The 19,343-nt window shown below is 32.2% G+C and overlaps 1 protein-coding gene and 1 pseudogene across 6 annotated transcripts in view; both read right to left on the bottom strand.

Moving 5' to 3' along the window:
- The window catches only part of LOC118204086 (fatty-acid amide hydrolase 2-like), an 83,940-nt pseudogene extending 76,981 nt beyond the window's left edge, over positions 1-6,959 (bottom strand). The window contains exon 1 of the transcript XR_015040681.1: positions 110-6,959. The product of XR_015040681.1 is annotated as a fatty-acid amide hydrolase 2-like (transcript). The remainder of the gene's footprint in view (positions 1-109) is intronic.
- Positions 6,960-9,287: 2,328 nt separating this feature from the next.
- The window catches only part of LOC118194831 (fatty-acid amide hydrolase 2-like), a 159,029-nt gene continuing 148,973 nt past the window's right edge, over positions 9,288-19,343 (bottom strand). For all 5 annotated transcript variants that reach the window (XM_035366032.2, XM_035366030.2, XM_035366031.2 and 2 more), the window contains exons 7-8: positions 18,555-18,647; positions 9,288-10,080 (exon numbers count right to left, since the gene is read on the bottom strand). In XM_035366032.2, the coding sequence (XP_035221923.1) occupies positions 9,493-10,080; positions 18,555-18,647 (681 nt within the window). In that variant the 3' untranslated portion in view covers positions 9,288-9,492. The remainder of the gene's footprint in view (positions 10,081-18,554; positions 18,648-19,343) is intronic.

Below are 19,343 nucleotides of genomic sequence, written 5' to 3'. Positions count from 1 at the left end.
AAACCCCAAAATTTTGAATCTTAACTTAAAAAGAAAAAAGTATTGTTCAATGCTGTTAATCACATATAGTATATATAATATTATACATGGTATAAAAGAATAAACGTACTTGATTAATCATTTTGAAATCTTCCTGCACAAAAATTGACTTCCAGGGTAAAACAACTTCCTTTGAAACTTTCTCTGAGAGTGAGAACTCAGAATACCCAATAAAGTGGCATAAACGTGGGTAAAATTGTCTTGATCGGAAATTTTTGGGGTTATCATGAACTCCTCTGTAATCTTTAGCCTTCCAGATAGTGTTGTATGCACTTCCCACTATCAGATAAATGAATGGATATTTTTTTTCGTTTAAGTTTCTACATAGATGCTCTAAAATGGTATTTGATAAACTATCGTTAATGTTGTTGTAATCTCAGTTCTTGGAAATTTCACCTAGTTATTTACCTATTAAGTTGAAAGAGAATTCCTGGGATGTTAAAGCCGTGTAATTGACAGTCAAAATGACTACCATATACTGGCAGCTGCAATGAAATTTGGAGAATTTTGTCTTACAGTCGTGCATGAATATTTCTTCATAACACACTACACAATACTGATATTGACATCAGTTTGCCAACTCTCTGAAAACGTGCGACATCTAAGCATTTGTATTCGATGGGATTGAGTGGCATAGATTTTGGACTTGACGTATCCTAACAGAAAGAAAGACGCTTAGGACTGAATATGTGTAATCCATTCAGTAATACAGCTCGAGAACATCGATTAAAGAACATTCGTGTTAACCTTTGTTGTAGATACATAGCAACATGTTGTTGAAGCCAAAACCTGCCTTCAAGCATCAATCTTTAGAATCTCAGTTCTCAGAAGTCTTACCTAGTTGCTTATGTATTGAGTTTAAAGATAATTTATAAGATGTTAAAGCCGTATAGTTGACAATCAGAATGACTGCGATATATCGGTAGGTGGAATGAAATTTGCAGAATGTTATCTTGCAGACATACATGCATATTTAGCATGGCAAATTTTTAATTTGCCAAATTTCAGGAATAGTAAGAATTCTAAGCCTTCCTTTACGTTGTTCCATTGACATAGATTTTAGGCTTAACGTATCTTCAGAAGTACAGGTAGGTAGAAGTAAAAGTAAGGTGGACACCAGTCATGTCACCTGGGAATGCCTTCTAATACCAACTAAGTCTAAGAAAAATTGCAAGCGTTATTACAGTTTACAAAGAAAGGTTGAGAAGAGGAGCAAGTGAAGCTTTCCAAAGGATCTAGAGCAGGGGTTCTCAACAGGTGGTACGCAAGAGAAAAATAGTTGGTACGCAAAGAAGCAAAGTATTTTTAGTCCAAAGGGATTTTGTCCCTGCAAGGACTATTGTTTTCGTTTTGCGATTTTGCGTTGAATCACTATAAATGTCCGTTTCACTTTTCAAACTGTTGCCACCAAATGTTACAGTCTCTGCATTATATTTGAAGAAATTAAATAATGAAAAATCTGCATAAATGTATGTATATATCTCGCATTGTGATAAAACAAGGGTACATAGAGCCATCGAATTTTGAATGATGTAATCCTCCTACGAATATGGGTATGCGGAAGACCAAATTTGAAATTTGGAATTTGTTTTATTATCGATTTCCTGTTATGTAAAACTTCAACAAATGTTTGGGTAACAAACTCAACTATTTAAAAGCGAGCAATGGCAACACTCTACGTGGAAAATAAAAACCTTTTTTTATCTTCAGCGCGTGGAACTGTGTATCGGAAATTCTAAAGATAAGCTCATTTTAAAATTATTTTGCGACATTGCTATTGAACTGAATTTAATGGTTTAAGTGTATAGAACATGATATTTAATAAATAAAGGTAACACACAAAGCGTTAAAAAACGCCCCTTTACACAAAATTTAAAATATGAGACCTTTCAGTTTTTTTAGCTATTAAATTCAAAAATTAAAGTCCAAACATCCTGATTGAGTTTTTTCTTTTAACACTCGTAAATTTTTGCGATCTGAGCTTTGTTCAAGGTAAATTGCCGATTATAGGCTTTAGCAAGAGGCAAACGATCTGTATGCACGGCAGTTTTCGTGATTCTTCCATGCTATACGTTTCAGAAATATTCTTTTAGCTGCAGACATAACAAAATTTGCCATAAATGATGTTTTTAAAAGGAGTGATAGAAATGGATGGTGCATTTAATAGGAAATAAAACTAAGTTCGTATAAAAACGATAATAGTATCTCATTAATTCTCTTAGAATTTACCGATTAATTAGCATGTCAGCACTTTATGTCGCCATTTCCCGACTCATATTTCTTCATTTTTAATGCGAACAATTTTTTACGTCGATTTGTTGTCTCTAACAGCAGGTATTTTGTCTTTTTGTTGCTTTGTATTTCTTAATTTTCTACGCAATTTGAGAATATCGTTCTCTGTTTTTGAAGAACTCGTAATATATTGTGCATTTAAATATTTGTGAAAAATTAATAAAATAAACAAATTTTCAAAATAAAAAAATGGCTAGGACTGAATAAACGGAAAAGTGACGATTCACACGTGATGGATCCAAAACAATCTACTAGCGCTAAGCATAATGCAAAGAAAAGAAAAATTGTTTCTAAAAATATAATGAAAGTTATTTATCATTTGAATTTACTTGGAATGGAGATGAAATGGACCGTCAGCCTCAGTGTGTTGTTTGCAGTGAACTATTACCCAATCAAAGTATGAAACCAACGTTTCTTAAAAGACATCTTGAATTTAAGCATGTTAATTTAAAGGATAAATCTGTAGAATATTTTAAGAGAAAATTATCGGAATTCAAAAACAGTAGACAAGTAATGAAAGGTTTTGTTACTTCAAGTGAAAAAGCTTTGGACTAATTCCGTTATCAAATGATACAGTAAGTCGACGAATTCATGAAATGACAAATTCCATGAAAGAGACACCTATTCAGAAAATAAAATAGTATACTCGCTATAATTTATTCGCTTTGCAATTGGATGATATAACGAACTTTGTTCAATTATTGTTCACATGCGTTTCGAAGAAGATAAACGAATTGCTCAAGAGTATTTATTTTGTGAATCTCTTCATGATAGAGCAACTGCAAGTGAAATTTTCAAAGTAATTGACAATTTTATGTCTGAGAATGATATTCCTTTGAGTAAGTGCATTGCCATATGCAGTGACGGAGACGTGCTTTAACAGGAAAACATTCCGAACTGATTTCTCAAATAAAGAAAGACGCACCTGAAACTAAACTTACTCATTGCTCCATACATAGTGAAGCTTTAGTAGCCAAAACAATCCGTGAAAATCGTTTTAAATCAAGCTGTGAAAATTGTTAATTTTATTAAAAGCCGATTGAAGAATATTTTCGATTTTATGCCAAGAGATGGGCAGTGAACATGAAACGCGTTTTTTACATTCCCGAAGTAAGGTGGTTGGTTATCCAGAGGCAATGTTTTAAATCGTCTTTTTGAACTTCGATAAGAAGTTCAAATTTTACTCTGTGATTCAAATTTGAATAGCAAAAATATTTGTTATGTAAATTATGGTTGGCGCGTTTAGTATATTTAGCTGATACCTTTGGAAAGTTAATGAATTAAATTTATGGTTACAAGGACAAAATGTTAGTTTACCTTTAGAGATAAAATAAAGGCAATGATAAAAAACTCAAGCTAATAATGCGTCTGATGTTAAAAATCATTGGTTTTCATTGATAAAATAATTTCAACATCTCTTTTACCGAGGATTATGAAAACGAAAATTGGATTAGAAATCCATTTTTCTCAAATATATTTGACATTTTATCTCGTGAAGAAGACGAACAATTGATAAAAAATTCCTGCGATCGAACTCTAACTGAATTTCAAAAATAACACACTTGTTAACTTTTGCTTGACCGAAAAAAAAAGAATTTAGAAGTATTTCAAATGAAGCTATAAAATTGTATTGCCTTTTTGCACAACTAAAATGTTTGAACAAGGATTTTCTTCCGTGTCATATTTAGAAAATAAATACAAAACAAAATTAAATGGGGATTCTAATTTACGCTTAAAACTAGGTGAAATACGACCACACATAAAGAAATTGATTTCCCTTGAACAAGCACAAAGTTTACACTAAATTTTAGAATTAAAAGTATTGTAACTAAAACTTTGATAATTAAAATGGTAAACAATTTTTAATCTAATATTTTTATGTGTGCAAATGTAATTCAAATAGCAATAGGATGTGCAAATGGCAAAATAATTTTTAGCCCAAAGGGCGTTATGCCAGAAGGGCTATTAATTTCAAAACGATATTTTGCATCGATTCACTTTTCAAACTGTTGCCACCAAATATTATCGCCATGTGTTATATTTAAAGAAACTAAATAATGAAGAATCCGCATGAATGCATGAATGTTTCTCACAATGGGAGGTACCATCTAACTGAATGACGTAGTCTTCCAACCGAAAATGGCCACTTGGAAACCGAATTTTGTATTACGAAATTGTTTTAATATCTGTTTCAAATTCTGCAAAACTTTAACGTATTTTTGATTAACATACTCAACGATTTCAAAGCGAGCAAGAGAAACACTGCACGAAAAAAAAAAAAAATTATATCCCCAGCCCGCAAGACTGTGTATCGGAAATTCTAAAGATATGCTCTTTTAATTATTTTGCGATATTGCCGCTTAATTTAATTTTAACTGCGATGAACATGATATTTAATAAATAAAGGTAACACATGGAACGTTAGAAAACGCCCCTTTGGGAGTAATGTCAGATCTGAAAGTTTTCACATTTAAAAAAAAAATATTTCTATTCAGAAATTGAAAAATAATTACTGTAAAATGTAGTGGTGGTACTAACAATTGATGAAAATTTCCTTTAAAGGTTTTTCCGTTTTTGTTTAGATGGTACGCGTTAGTCAACAGTTTGAGAACCGCTGATCTAGAGTTTACTTATTATGGTACATCGTGCAATTACCATACAATCGCATTCGGCACTTTTTGAAAATAATGGTTTAGTACATGAAGAGATTATAATATAGTTTCAATACAACATTTGAAATACACAAATTACTCGTAAATTGAACATCTGTTTTGGTGTAATAAAAGTAACAGATAAGCATAATAAATAATAGATAAATATAATTAGATTAATACGAACTTGGAATTTATAATGAACTGTAATAACAATACTAAAGAGGTGTCCATTGGGTTGTTACAGTTATAAAGTGTTATTAGAGTTTATAAAGCTTATAAGGTATTTTATCTCTCATTTCTGCATGCCTTCGTGGTGTAAGGGCAACATAATCGGCCGTATTCGAGAGGTCCAGGTTTAAGTCCCGGCGAGGTCATTGCACATATTTCACGTCTCCTAGCATCAAAAATATCTTAATGTCTCTACAAGTTGACAAGTGGAAACCTTTTGAACATATTCACAGTATGTAAAAGCTCATTAAATTTATGCTGTATGAGAACTTATACTTAACAAAGATCTAAAAAGGAGATCGTAGGAAGATAGTCGTTGCATGATTCTCTGAAACTTCGGATACTGATATTTATCCTTAATGCAAAACCTTTGGAAAGTCAGGTGATTAGTTTACGGGAATTTTATGCGATTATCCTCCGTTAACGAACATGACAAAGTGTAATGATCCTCACATATGCAGATGTCGGAGTTGGCCATATTTATTGCGTAGAAATACGTGTCTTGTTCTATAGTAATTTAATGAAGGACTCGAGTACAGAGATGCGAAAATTACAATGTGAAACGCAGTCTTATTCTATAACGTTGTAAGACACCAAATATTATCGCCAGATCATTATATAATGATCTGGGTGTCCAAACCTGAAAAATTGGAAATCATGAGTTTGGAAGTAGTACCGAGTAAGAGAGTTGATGCAAAACTGCGTCATAAAGTTACAGAAGCATCTAACGGTCAGTTCTCAGATTATTCACCGCTCTCCTAAAAGTACTTCTGTACTAAATAGCCAATCTCAGTATGTTTTGAACTTTTTAAAAAGATTTTGTATTTGAAATACTTACCAAAAGTGTCCTAGTGAATAAAATGATACTTCTGCTTAGTTTTAAGCCATCATATATCGTGTCAGCTAAAAATAAAAGAAAAATGACTATCCTTGCAATGCTCGCATTACCGTGTTATGGAAGGAAAAATGACCATTTGCTGAGAAAAAGGTAGGTGAATTACGATATCTTGAATTATGTATAATTTTCAGAAATTATTAGCAGAAGGAAGTGTGTTTTAGGACATCATTCGAGTAACGGACATCATGTTCTAAAATAACAGTCATGTCAAATACAATGGCTAGAAATGAACATTATTTATTCTTGGAGGGAGTGTTCTCTATCATAATAGCGGAAAAAGACAGGAAAATCAAAGTTCGTTAGATGATTAATAATTAGAAAACAAGAAATGGTGTTATATGTGTGGTTAACACCTTGCACAAAAAATTAACAGTTCTAATCTCTCGTTCTAATGGACCGATTGTCGAAATTCAAGTTGCGTTTTCCATGTCTCGAAAGCCTGACTTAAGATATATATTATATTTATATATAGCAGTATTCTACCATAGGTATTGTGACACAAAATCGGACTTTGTTTAAATACATACCAATTCCCCCCCCCCCGTATTTCGATTCTATGACTCAAATTATGCCTAGATATTAAATTTTCGAATTTTTCATGAGAACTTTAAAAATTTATCTTGGCGCATTTTTTTCAGTTTGCGCCAAAAATAATTCACTTGGCGAACTTCTGAAATTATAGCAACCTGTTTTCCTTTCATTGTAAACGAGCGGGAAAAAGGTCATCGTTCATACTTTCAAATGATTTTAACAAAGTGCGTAAACCACATTTAAAGTTATTATCACTTATAATAAATATGCTAAATTTCAAATGCGCCACTATATGTAAATTCGCGTATATCTTAGGAAGTTTTGAATAGAAAACTATGTTTTGCAGGTATGTTTAGAAATACATTTACTTTAAGATGATGGTAAAAAGTTTTATAGGTTATAATTCAAAACATTTTTCGAAAAAAAAAAAAATCTGAAATGTTTCAGATTTTAAATTACGTCCAAAGGGGCGTTTTTTAACATTTTGTGTGTTACCTTTCTTTATTAAATATCATGTTCCTCGCACTTAAACCATAAGATCCAGTGCAACAGCAATATCGCAAAATAGTTTTAAAACGATCATATCTTTAGAATTTCCGATACAGAGACTCACGCGCTGGCGATAAAAATGTTTTTTCTGCACAACGTTGCCATTGCTCGCTTTGAAATCCTTGAGTTTGTTAATCAAAAATTCGTCAAAGTTTTAAAAAATAGGAAATCGATCATAAAACAAATTTCAAATTTCAAATTTGGTCTTCCACATGCTCATATTCGTTGGAGGATTACGTTATTCAAAATTCGATGACTCTATGTACCGTTGTTTTATCACAATACGAGAAATATACATACATTTATGCAGATTTTTCATTATTTAATTTCTTCAAATATAATGCAGGACTCTAACATTTTGTGGCAACAGTTTGAAAAGTGAACCGACATTTATGAGTCCGACGCAAAATGCCAAAACGAAACTAATAGTCCTTCGGGATTCAAATCCCTTTGGACTAAAAACTTATTAATAATTAAATTATTTAAAAATACAAATTTAAAAATAAATTATTTAATTTTTTTACTCTTGTTTTTCTTTCTTCAAGGGTTATCGCAGTTTTTCCATAAGTTATCGAATTTAGAAACTGAATGACTCATATAATGCCCCCACCCGCGAATTCGCAATGGAAATGTTGGACTAACAGTGCAGGTGCATTTGCTTTATTGATCACTTACTCAATTCATGAAATTTATACTCGAATTTGGCATACTTGCGTTATTTCTCTAGAGGTGATGCCCGCCTTTAATAATCCTTGGTGTCTAGGTCTACTCGCCATAATCCAGGATCTCCGATGTCAAACAAATATCTACGATTTATGGAAGAATTATCTTTATAATAAAAGAGTCATCTATAAAAGAGATGGTGTCAAAGTCTTCAAAAATTTTACAAAAGCGCACTTCAGGGATCTACTTTTATATCCAATTTTGTGGAATATAGTAGCTAATACTGCATTAAAATTACACTTAGGAAAAGATGCCACCCTTCAAGGATATGCCGATGATTTCATCGACATTGTCGGAGAAGGAATTCGAAGAGATTTAGAAAAAAAAAAAAAAAAAAAGCAAAGACAGCATTATAGACTATAGGGAAATGAAGTGATAAATACAAACTTAGTTTTAATAGCACTAAAACAAGAAATGATAATATTAATAAGGGGTTTAAAGCTAGAAAAAATTTTACGATAGAAGAATGTCCCTATTCAAAATAATGAAACATTAAGATATCTAGCGTTCGATATTGATAAAAAAGTTAACCTGGATTCCGCTTCCTCTCGGAAATGCGATATCAAACACACGCAATTGTAAACTATTTAAATCGTTTTATAGGAAAATATGGAAAAGCTCAGTTGAATTTTATATGGCGTAAATGCGAAGAAAACGATGCTTAAGATTAAAGCTTTAAAAAAAAAAAAAAAAAAAAAAAAACCTTTCAGATTTTTATATTATGCCCAAACGGGTGTTGATTTTCATTTACAGACACATACACATTTCGAGAGCATTTGGGTTAACGCCACTTTGAGATTAAAAATATTTTTAAATAGCACATCTTTAGAATTTCCGATAGACAGTCTCGCGCGTTTCCGATAAAAATGTTTTATTCCCTAGAGTGATGCCACTGCTCGCTTTGAAATTGTTGAGGTTTTTAATCAGAAATTAGTTAAAGTATTACAAAATATGGAATAGACAATAAAGAAAAGCGAAATTGCGAATTCGGGCTTCCAGTTGCACGTGTTAGGGTGGAGGACTATGTTATTCAAAATTTGATGATTCTAGCTTCCGTTTCTCTTCACAATGCAAGAAATATATGTACATTTATGCAGATTCTTTATTATTTAATTTCTTTTAATATCATACAGGGCGATAATATTTGGTGGCAACAATTTGAATAGTGATAAAACGGATTTAAGTGTTTCGACGCAAAATGCCGTTTCGAGAATAATATTCCGTACATTAATACTAACCTCCCTTTTGGGCTAGTAACAAAAACTCTTCTGTTTAGGAAAAAGTACCAATTAGAAATATTTAAAAAATTTTCTGGTACTTAGTGAAATATTTAGATACACTATTTCTGCAAAGTTTAAACAAAATGACAAAAATAGGGTATACAATTTTATTAATACTCGTTAATCTCTTTGACATATAACTGAAAAGCACATCGTTGTTCCGCATTGATATAAAAATGATGGCTTTGCGGTGAATGCGACGAAACAAGTCCTATTTAGTCAATAACGAATTTTATCAACAAACAAATTACTCAACAGAAACCGTGCTTCTTATACATGCATTATATTACAAGTAATGCTATTGGACACTGATGGGACAAGGGCTTATCCATCCATTGAACACATTATCTAATTCTAGGGCTGCTGCAAGGGTCAGATGATCTTGGAATTGTCTGCTGATGGCTTGGATACCAATGGGTACTCCCTCGTGTAATCCTGTTGGAATTTGTGATGATGGGTAGCCTAAGATATTGAAAATGCAGGTGTATACAATGTTTGGGTATTTAGGAATGGTAAGAAGGTAATGAGGTGGCGGTTCTGGATGAGTGGGTAGCAAAAAGATGACATCACCCTGAAGAAGTTCTTCAAATTTCGTCTTGAGAGTGTTGTATTTCTCCAGGCACGTGTAGTAGTACTTATTTTTTTCTCGCATGTCGACCATTCCGAAGTAAATGGCAGGCCAGGTGTGGTCTGAACAGCAGAAGAGGCTTTTAATAAGTTCCACGGTTAGATTGACGCCTTTATCTTCGCTAGCGAGCATGCTGGCGAATGAAGGGCCACCACATTCCAGTAACTTGCTTTCCCAGATATTGAAGCCGTATGCTAATTCTTCGATGTTGACTTTAGTGGCGGTGATTCCATATTCATCCTCAAAATGTTTCGCAGCCTGAAATAGAAATATCGAACATTTAACCAAAAGAAACAAATACTTCCAAATCCAATTCAAAATACAAATGTTCGAATAATAATGATACATAAATATTTTCCAAAAACTTAATATTAAGCAGTTATGTAGTAAAATCTACTGCAGTAAATGATAAACCGTGATTAATTGGAAAAGAGAATTAACTGAAGAATTATTCACGATACAATTTAAGTAGCAATTGCTTTTAACCTAGATGTCGAATGACTGATAATAATGTTGGAGACATGCAAAGCGAATGGCTTCGTCATGAAAAAAAAAAAAAAAAAAATTCATATGTTAAAAGAATGGGTTCCCAGACAAAAGCGCACGCGACAAAAGCCCACAAGAAACCCCACTATGATAATTGGCCACGCGACAAATGCCCTCAGCGATGAAAGCGCACATTGATAATAGCCCACATTGATAAAAGCCCACATAGATATACGAGCCCACGCTCGTAAGCCCACGCTGATAAAAGCGCACACTGATAAATGCGCACAGAATCAAAAGGGACTTATGCTTTTTTATTAGTAAATCGTGTATTTATAATTTTAATTATAATAAATGGAGTATACAGATCTGAATTTTAATGTCTCAAATATGTCTGTTTGTATATTTTATCACTACTTTATTTGTTTAATTTATTAGGTTGAAAGCAAACTTTCTGTTTTCACATCTTGTCTCTGTAACACCTTCACTGATATTTTTACCTCCAGGATGCCATATTTAAAGACAACTGGCAAAAAGCCTGCAAATTCACGCAGGCTAGGCCCAGTATAACAGCGGTAAATGGAATGGAATCTGATTGACTAGCTGTAACATTTCGATGACAAATCTGAAATTGCATTTTATTATTTATTTACTTATTTAACTTTGATATGTGCATGTGAAAATGAAAAATATCATTGTGAAGTTTCTCACATGCTATTTTTAAGGTAATATGCCTGAGATTAAATATAATTATGTCTCATTATTAAAACTATTAACTTTTTAATTAAAAAATACTTGTATTTTATTTTGTTCCTTTTTAGTTTTTCCTTTAGTTCCTTTTAGCTTCTTTTTAGTTTAGTAATATTAAAACAGTTAAATAGAATGAAACCTTCGCTAAGAGATATTTTATTCTTTACTTTAGACTGAGCTTATTATCAAAGTTTAAACATATTTCTCATTGAAAGCTTTTTTGATTGTAACAATTATAATTTGGAGATTTTCTTTCAGATTTCTGAATAAATTAAAACTGTCAGCTGACGCCCTGTCAGAAAATAAATTCCAAATGTAACCTCTTAATCTTTCAACTACAGCAATTTTGAATAGTGTTTTTAATTTTCATTTTATTTATTTTTTTTCTTTGGGGGGGAAGGAAAAACTCTTAGAAGTCAACATATCTACAAATTTAAATAGTAGAATCATCTCAATCTATAGTAACAAATATGTAGCATTCGAGTTTGAAAATTTTAAATCTGAAAAATTTAATAATAATCTGATTTACCTGAAAAATTTTATGAACAATAATTATTATGATTAAAAATGAAATTAATTTATGTAAAATCCAAGTTGTCAAAATATAACTAGATTATTTGAAACTGTGCTTTTAATTCACTATGAAAACAGTATTTGTGATAGCGCACACAAATGTTTTTTTAATCATAATAGAATGCGGTACTTTTATCTTTCTCGTTGAAATAAAAGTTCGGCTTTAATTCTCCATATTAAATGCATTATGTTCAAAATTTTCTGCAGTGTTAAATTAATCCTAAATTATTCTCTGTATATGAGGAAAATTTACATACATTTTATAGAATTAAAAGAAGCCAGTGTGGCCAGTATTCCCATGGAGGTAGGAAGTTAGATGGAGTGGCCCTAAACCGGTTTACCCATACCCTGCTTTGAAGCACTGGAGATCCCTTCTTTGGTGACCAAAACATTGGGTAATTTACCATTGAGTTCAATGGGTTTTGACACGATCGGATGTAAATATTTTGTAATTACGTCGTAAATATGTATATAAATGTACATATTTTCTTTTTCTACAGTACTTCAGAGTCCTAAGTATATGAAAAGAACACATTTTTAAGCAACATTTCATTCTGAACGGAATTAAATGCTATACTTTTCACAGAACAGTTTGCTCAGAATGGTTTAATTTGAAATAGATTCACAAGTTTTCTTTAATTACATTAAAAAAAATTAAGGTAATTCGATTTGATTCGGTTAAGGATTACAAAAATTAAGATCAAAGTTTATTATATTATGAAAATTATGCATTATTTCTTTTCTATTTATAGAGCTTCTTCCTAAAATACTTTCTCAAATATGACATGATTTTTTAGCTTCTAAGACATCTTTTAAATAGAAAACTATAAGTCAGTTTATAATTAATGCTCTGTTTGGTCCATTTCAAATTAGAGCACCTTTTAATTTAATAGCGAAATACATTAAATAGTACTTAACTTTCTCTCAACATTTCTGAAAGGGAATAAAGTAAGGATTATTTTTTAAATATTATTTAAAACTTGTAACTGACTAATTATAAAATGTAAGGGGAATAATTCTTACTTATTAGATTTTTTTTTACCCTTAATTTCAACAATATATATTCCAAAACAAAACTCTTCTTTATTACTTTCTTAAATACGCATCTCATAGAAATTGCTTTACCTTTTAACAGATTGCTTTCCAGTACGAACAATTCTTGCTTAAATAGTTTTATAACGTATTTGTCAACAGGATGTCAATTTATGTTTACAATTCATTGTTAAGATTATTATACATTTAGATATATTTATAATCATTATAAATTTAGATACATTTAATAATTAGATTTCTTCAGAGCAACTTTCACAGTTGTTTATGAATGAATAAATCCTTCATTTCAAATACTTTTATAAATAATATAATAAATATTTACGTATTTTGTTAAAGACAGATACATGCTTTTTGGAAGCACATGCTTAAATAGCCATAAATATTTAATATTTTTCATTTCCGGCGTGTGGAAATCTTTAATTTCTGTGCATTCACTGTATTTTTCGAGTAAAGTAATTTACACTAATTTAAAAAAAGTACATGTTACAATAATATGTGGATGTGAAAAAAAAATTATTTTACTTAAAACATTTTGGCGTTTGGAACATAAAATAAAAGTAGCGAATACTGTATCAAGGGTATCGAAAGATGTATACAATTTTAAAGGTACGGTGAGGTATTTTTCATTTTTTAAGCATAACATTTTTGCTAAAATCTATATTTTTGTAGTTCAACATCTTAGAATTTTATGAAACAAATTCATAATCAAAATCGCTGTTGTTAGTTAACGAAAAATAACCAAGAAGTGATTTTTGCGTAAATGTCACTAAACTACACAAATTGCTATTATTCATCACACTAGGAATTTTTCTTTTAATGCTGAAGTGTCTCGTTTTTCGATTTTTATGGAACTGTCGTGTGTCGAAATACTATCAGAGCGCTGTCAAGAGGGCTTCTGAATGTAAACAAAAAAACACCTCATCTGGTGACCGAAGCTTCAGAGTGGTGCTTCACTTCTAATGCCGGTTTGGCCACTCCTTCCTTTCTTACCTCCATGAGTATTCCCTTTCACCTCCCTTTGTCAGACTTATACGAAGGCCCTTCCATTTGTCGCGTAAATATAATAACAAAATTACACATACATATATATGTTTATAATTCATCATTTTGATTGACTCTCTTAATTCAGCCGGAGCCCAAAATGAAATGTATTCCTCTACTTAAATTTATTGTTCAATTATTTGTTATTAATTTAATTTAGTTTTTATTTTACCTTTATTCATGAATCTACTTTATGCAGCTGAAGAAAAAAGTGAAAAAATATTCATTTTAACGTAGCTTATATATCGGTGTAGGTTTTTGTCAGTGTGGGCTTTTATCAACGTGGGCTTATACCTATGTGGGCTGTTATCAATGTGGGCTTTTATCTGTGTGGGCTTTTATCAATGTGTACTTTCATCGGTGTGGGTATTAGTCGCGTGGGCAATTATCCCAGTGGGGTGTGTTTTGTGTGCTTTTGTCGCGTGCGCTTTCGTCCAGTGGGCATTTGTCTGGTCACCAAAAGAATGTGTTGGAGATTTTAGAAGAAATGTGTCTTTCGAGACTCGTTACCATTCTTCATTATTAATTTCACTACGCTATATTTTCTTATTTACATAGTAATTTTAACTCTGATTATAGATTGTTACCGTGCTGAAAATCTAGCTGAATGTTAATTTCACCTAGGATTTGTGTCTGTTACGTATAATATGACTATTTATATCATAGCAGAGTGTTATATGAGTAATTATTGTTCTTTAATCAAGCTTTTGTAATCCTACCAATATGATCAATAAAATTGCAGCGATGTTTGTTATCAATGTATCCTTCTCAAAAGCTGTTACATTCTGCGATGAGTAATATTAGAATTTTCAGAATTGCATCTGTCTTTTATAAAGTTATTTTAATTCACAACGTACTGTGCTAACTATTAAGGCGATAAATTATTTTATATCTTAATTATACACTCTTGCGTATTAGCTATATGCAGTACCCAAACATTCCATATAGCAGTTTACCATTTATTGATATTATATTGGCAACATTAGTTAATATCTTACATCTAACAAGTAATTACAAGATAATACGTTTACTAACACCTAAAAACAGACTTTATATTTCAACTCGCGTAAAACAACAAATTAAATTTTACTGATACATTTAATAAAATTAATTAACTAAGCCTTATGAAGCGAACACAGAATGATAGGTCCCCAAATAAAAGGCAGTTGGTTTTTCGTCATTGTTTAATATGTTACTAGTTAAATACTGTAGACTAAACTGTTAAAGTACGTATTTAATTTAACTAACCCAATATATTATCATTTGAACATTACTATTAGTTTCCGTTAACTCTTTTTAGGATGTAATACTAGAGTTCTTGAAGTTAGAGAGTTATTGATGGCAGCGACGCTAAATCCTGTAGCCCTAGCCCTAGTTTTGGCTCTAGCCTTTCGCCAGCGGAATCACTCGCACAATTAATTAGAGTTCAACCAATGTTTATCAAGTTGTGCCTTTTTTAAATCTGCAGCATTTATTACTTGAAATTTTTAATTCACATCTTATGTTACTTCGAATCCCGCAAGCAGTGAAGATTACTTGAAAGCATCAGCCGTGCATGCATTGTTAAGTTAAAGTTAAAATAAAACGTTTTTTTCTTAAACCAGTGGTCTTCAAACTTTGTCAACTCGCGGAACTCTTAGTATACAAGATTTCTTCGGAGAGCCTTATCCTACCCTTACAAAAAATATCTTACATGCAGAGAACAAGTGGATCTTTTAAGGTTTGTTTGTATATATCAGTGGTCTTTAAAACTTTGTCAACTTGCTGAACTCTTAGACTTCAAGATTTCTACGGAGAGCCGCATCCTACTCTTAGAAAAATTTATCTTAAAATAATATTTAATGTAGATCAATATGTTATCGGTACTTTAAGTGAATAGAATTATAGAAAAGTAATGCATTTTTAAAAACTCTTACATAAATTTTAATATAATGCAATTACATATTCATAGCACTAATTCAAGATCCGGGTATCACCTATCCTTGCATTATATTTATTGACTAGGGTGTTCTTGTACATTTTTTACATAAACTGTCGAAGTCGTTTTCAGTTAATGTTAGCTGCAGTCCAATTTCATATTCTTTTTATTTGTTTCTATATTTTGTTTTTGTTGTCACATACATTTACAAAAATGTTTTACTTAAATACGCTGTTCCTAATAGCATTGAAATATCCATAGCTGTCTAAGAAACTTCTAGGGATTCTGTATGAATCTATAACAAAAAATGAAATATTCTCCCTTTAATTTAGATTTCAACGTTGAATCTGTCGCTATGTCTATGAGTTGTTCCCTATCCTTCACTGGCAAGCCTTCTGATTTATCGAAGTACTCGAACAGATTCTTTTATCCAGTCATACTTAGTTTTTTCTTCTGGGAAATATTCTCTTACGGTTTTCTTCAATTGGAAAAGGTGCTTCATTATGTGAGTTTTAAAACTGTGGTCTAAATGCAATTCATTTTCCAATAGAAAACTGTTTTCAACTAAGTGCACGTCATTCTCTTTGACATGTGCCATATGCCGATTTTTATTTTGACCCGCGAAACCCTGGGATTTGACTGGCGGAACCCCTCGGTTACTCTGTAAGAATTACGTTAATTTTATTAACAGTTAAATTTTAAGTTCCTTTCCTGTCCAATTCTTAACTTTAACTTACTACTTTCGGCCAGAACGTAGTTTTAGAATTACGTCTGAATACATATGAGGAAGAGCGGTATTTAACCGCGAAGTTCTTTGGTCTTTGAGAGGGAATCAGAGTTTCTGATTTACGCCTTTTGGCCACACTCCCTCTCAAAGCTGTACTCGGGCATCTTGATAAGCTTCGCAGTCATCTGGAGTTTAAGGGGCCAACTGCATTAGAAACTTCGTAGCTCCGGCTATATTTCTTTAGTTAATCTTAGTTTTAGTTTAATTCTTAGTCTCTTAAGTTCAAGCCCAAGTGTCGGCTTTGATTGTACACTCCAAGACGGAGTCTTGTTAAATCTTATTGGAATAATAAACGGTTAGTTACCCTTCCATCTTGTTGTTTCTTGCCACACGAACTTAAGCGATTATTCGCTAACTAGTTCTTAAAATTAGTCACTTTCTACAGTAACTGAGAATTACACTAGTGAGAATCTTACATTTGGCGCCCGAAAAGTTTTTCAACGGACTATGTCGTTAGAATCCGGGAAGTTCACGTATTATATTTGTTTCATTTTAACCCTTTCTGCAGCTTGAAGAAGGTAGAAATAAAATTTTTATCTATTTAGTCTACCAATAATCTACTAGACTGTTGAAGTCTAAGATTCCAAACAAAGAACGTATATTTTAAAGAAGTATTTGTTTTGTTTAAAACTATAACCTGTCACAAAAGCAGCTCCAAATTGCGCAAGTAAATCAGAAAAAATAGTTTCACGAAGCAAACTTTCTCTCTCATAGAAAATTCTTTGGTTGTAAGTTTTTGACCGTCGACAGATAACTCGATGCTTATGCTGGTGCAAGGGAACAAAAAGAGCACAGCTAATGTATTTATCTCAGCACCTGTTCTTCGGACAATTCATGGAAACTTAGATGTCATGAAAATACAAATCATCCGACTTTCGAGTGACACCTACAAGGATACGAAAGTAGAGATAAACAAAACAAAGACCTTCAACAGCTCATGTTTGAAAACCGTAGATGCTAAATGAAATTTCTAATATCCTTTGGCAAATTCATCCTCACGCAGAACGTTTGATTTGAGTATATTGAAATAAATTCAACGAACCACAGAAGACAATGCGCATTCTTGGTTAATAATAAGAGGTTTTTGTCTTTTCTATTGATTGAATTTTTGAGCTTTCCTTTTTCCGATTCAAAATCTTGCTTCGCGAAAATTTTCTGCTTTTCCCTATGCCATCAATGATTTCTAGGAGCAAAAGTGACATAGAACAGATGACACTATTAAACCTTTTCACATACTAATATAAAGCACTATGCTCCATAGAAGCAACTAATGCAATGACAGTTACATTAAGCGTCTGCTGCCATTATTGTATTTAAGTCATATGAAGAGCAACTGCGCTGCGTCACCTTTCTTGTAGCTGCAATAATATACTGTTACGACATGCCCAGGCGCGGTTAAATAACTTCCCAGTTAAGCGGGTTTAGGGTTGCCAGAAAATTCCAAGGAAAGGCAGGATTTTCAGATTTGGCACAAAATCGCCCATTTGGTGATAAAATTGGCGATATGCCAAAGACGGAGCGAGAACATTCTAGAACGCATTCTCACCGGTATACCCCAGAATGTTCTCGAAGGCAGGTCAAAAGTTATAGAAACCAGCAGTGTATCGTGAATTTTATCGTGAAGAGTATCTTGAGCGTGTTGAGCTCCGAGAGCGATCCACCGAGTCGAGAGCTGTATTTAGTGTTTTGCCATGAAGGCTGTCTTCACCGTTATAGACTGATAGCCGGAAAATTGTGTTGCTGATTGTTTCAGCGTGTTTATTATAGTTTTTCGACGATTGTTAACGTGTCTTTGGAACTCTCCTGTAAAATATTTGTGAACAAATTGTGTTTATATTCTTCGTGAAGGGTCATCGTCAATCACTCCAAATCCACGAACCCGTAGAACGCAACAATACTTTTTTATACATCGACACAACAATTGTATATATTTCGAAATTCACTTTGGAAAACCAGGTTATCTGATGAAACGCACGGTTTGGATAATTTTAAGAACAACAATGTATTCACTTATGCTTTAATTATGGAATGTATTTTGACATTTGTTATCTGCTGCGTACATGAATTTTGTATTAGTGTAAAGAAGAAAAACGGAGATGATGCAAGAATACAGTGTACACTAACCTTTCTGATGGCTGCTTTAACTGGCGGAATGGCAGAGTGAAGAAATCCGGGAACTTCTTCCATGTAGTATACTTTGACATTGCGAAAATTCACCTGAAATAGAAGTAAATAGACTTAAAGCAGAATAATTAGACTGTACTTCTCTTTGAAAAATATTTTCAACTTTTATTACAATGATTTGCATCAAAGAGAATTAGAAACAACTAAATAGCTTATGATACACCATATACATCCATATATCGGCACTCACGTACTGTAGTCATCTTGATTTTCAGCAATGAATATAGAGGGAGATATTGGCCATAATGGTCGATACTAACACTTTTGTAACATTAAAATTGCTGTATAAAATTATTGTGAAAGTACATGACGGATGGACTGCAGTTTCATTTTGCACTTATGATAATTAACGTGTCTATAGGAGTGATTTTTGATTGCGATACCGGGGAAGGAGAGTGTGTCAAAATATGAGCTATCCAAAATATTTGTACTCTTTTTGTGGTGACATAAAACATAAAATCTGTTTTAGATAGTCAAAGCAGCGGTAGATATATAAGAATTTTGTACATTTTAGTAATGAAAGCTATTTAATTACGTTATTTTCTTTCAGTTATTTTTCTTGCATGTGAATTGTTATGAGCTTCCCGTGAAGTTTTAAAGTCTGCACATAGAAAATAGAAATTTGCGCCGACATTTATCTGATAAAAATTGCGCACAATACGAGAGCGAATACGGTATAAAATGAAAGACGTACACGTTAATCTGTTAATATGTCCTGGTTACAGTAAC

Source organism: Stegodyphus dumicola, chromosome 1 (genome assembly GCF_044657685.1).
Source record: "Stegodyphus dumicola isolate Sdum_Otavi_A_Nest chromosome 1, ASM4465768v1".
NCBI lineage: Eukaryota > Metazoa > Arthropoda > Arachnida > Araneae > Eresidae > Stegodyphus > Stegodyphus dumicola.
Note: the sequence above shows the minus strand (reverse complement) of the source record. Positions and strands in the feature narration are given on the sequence as shown.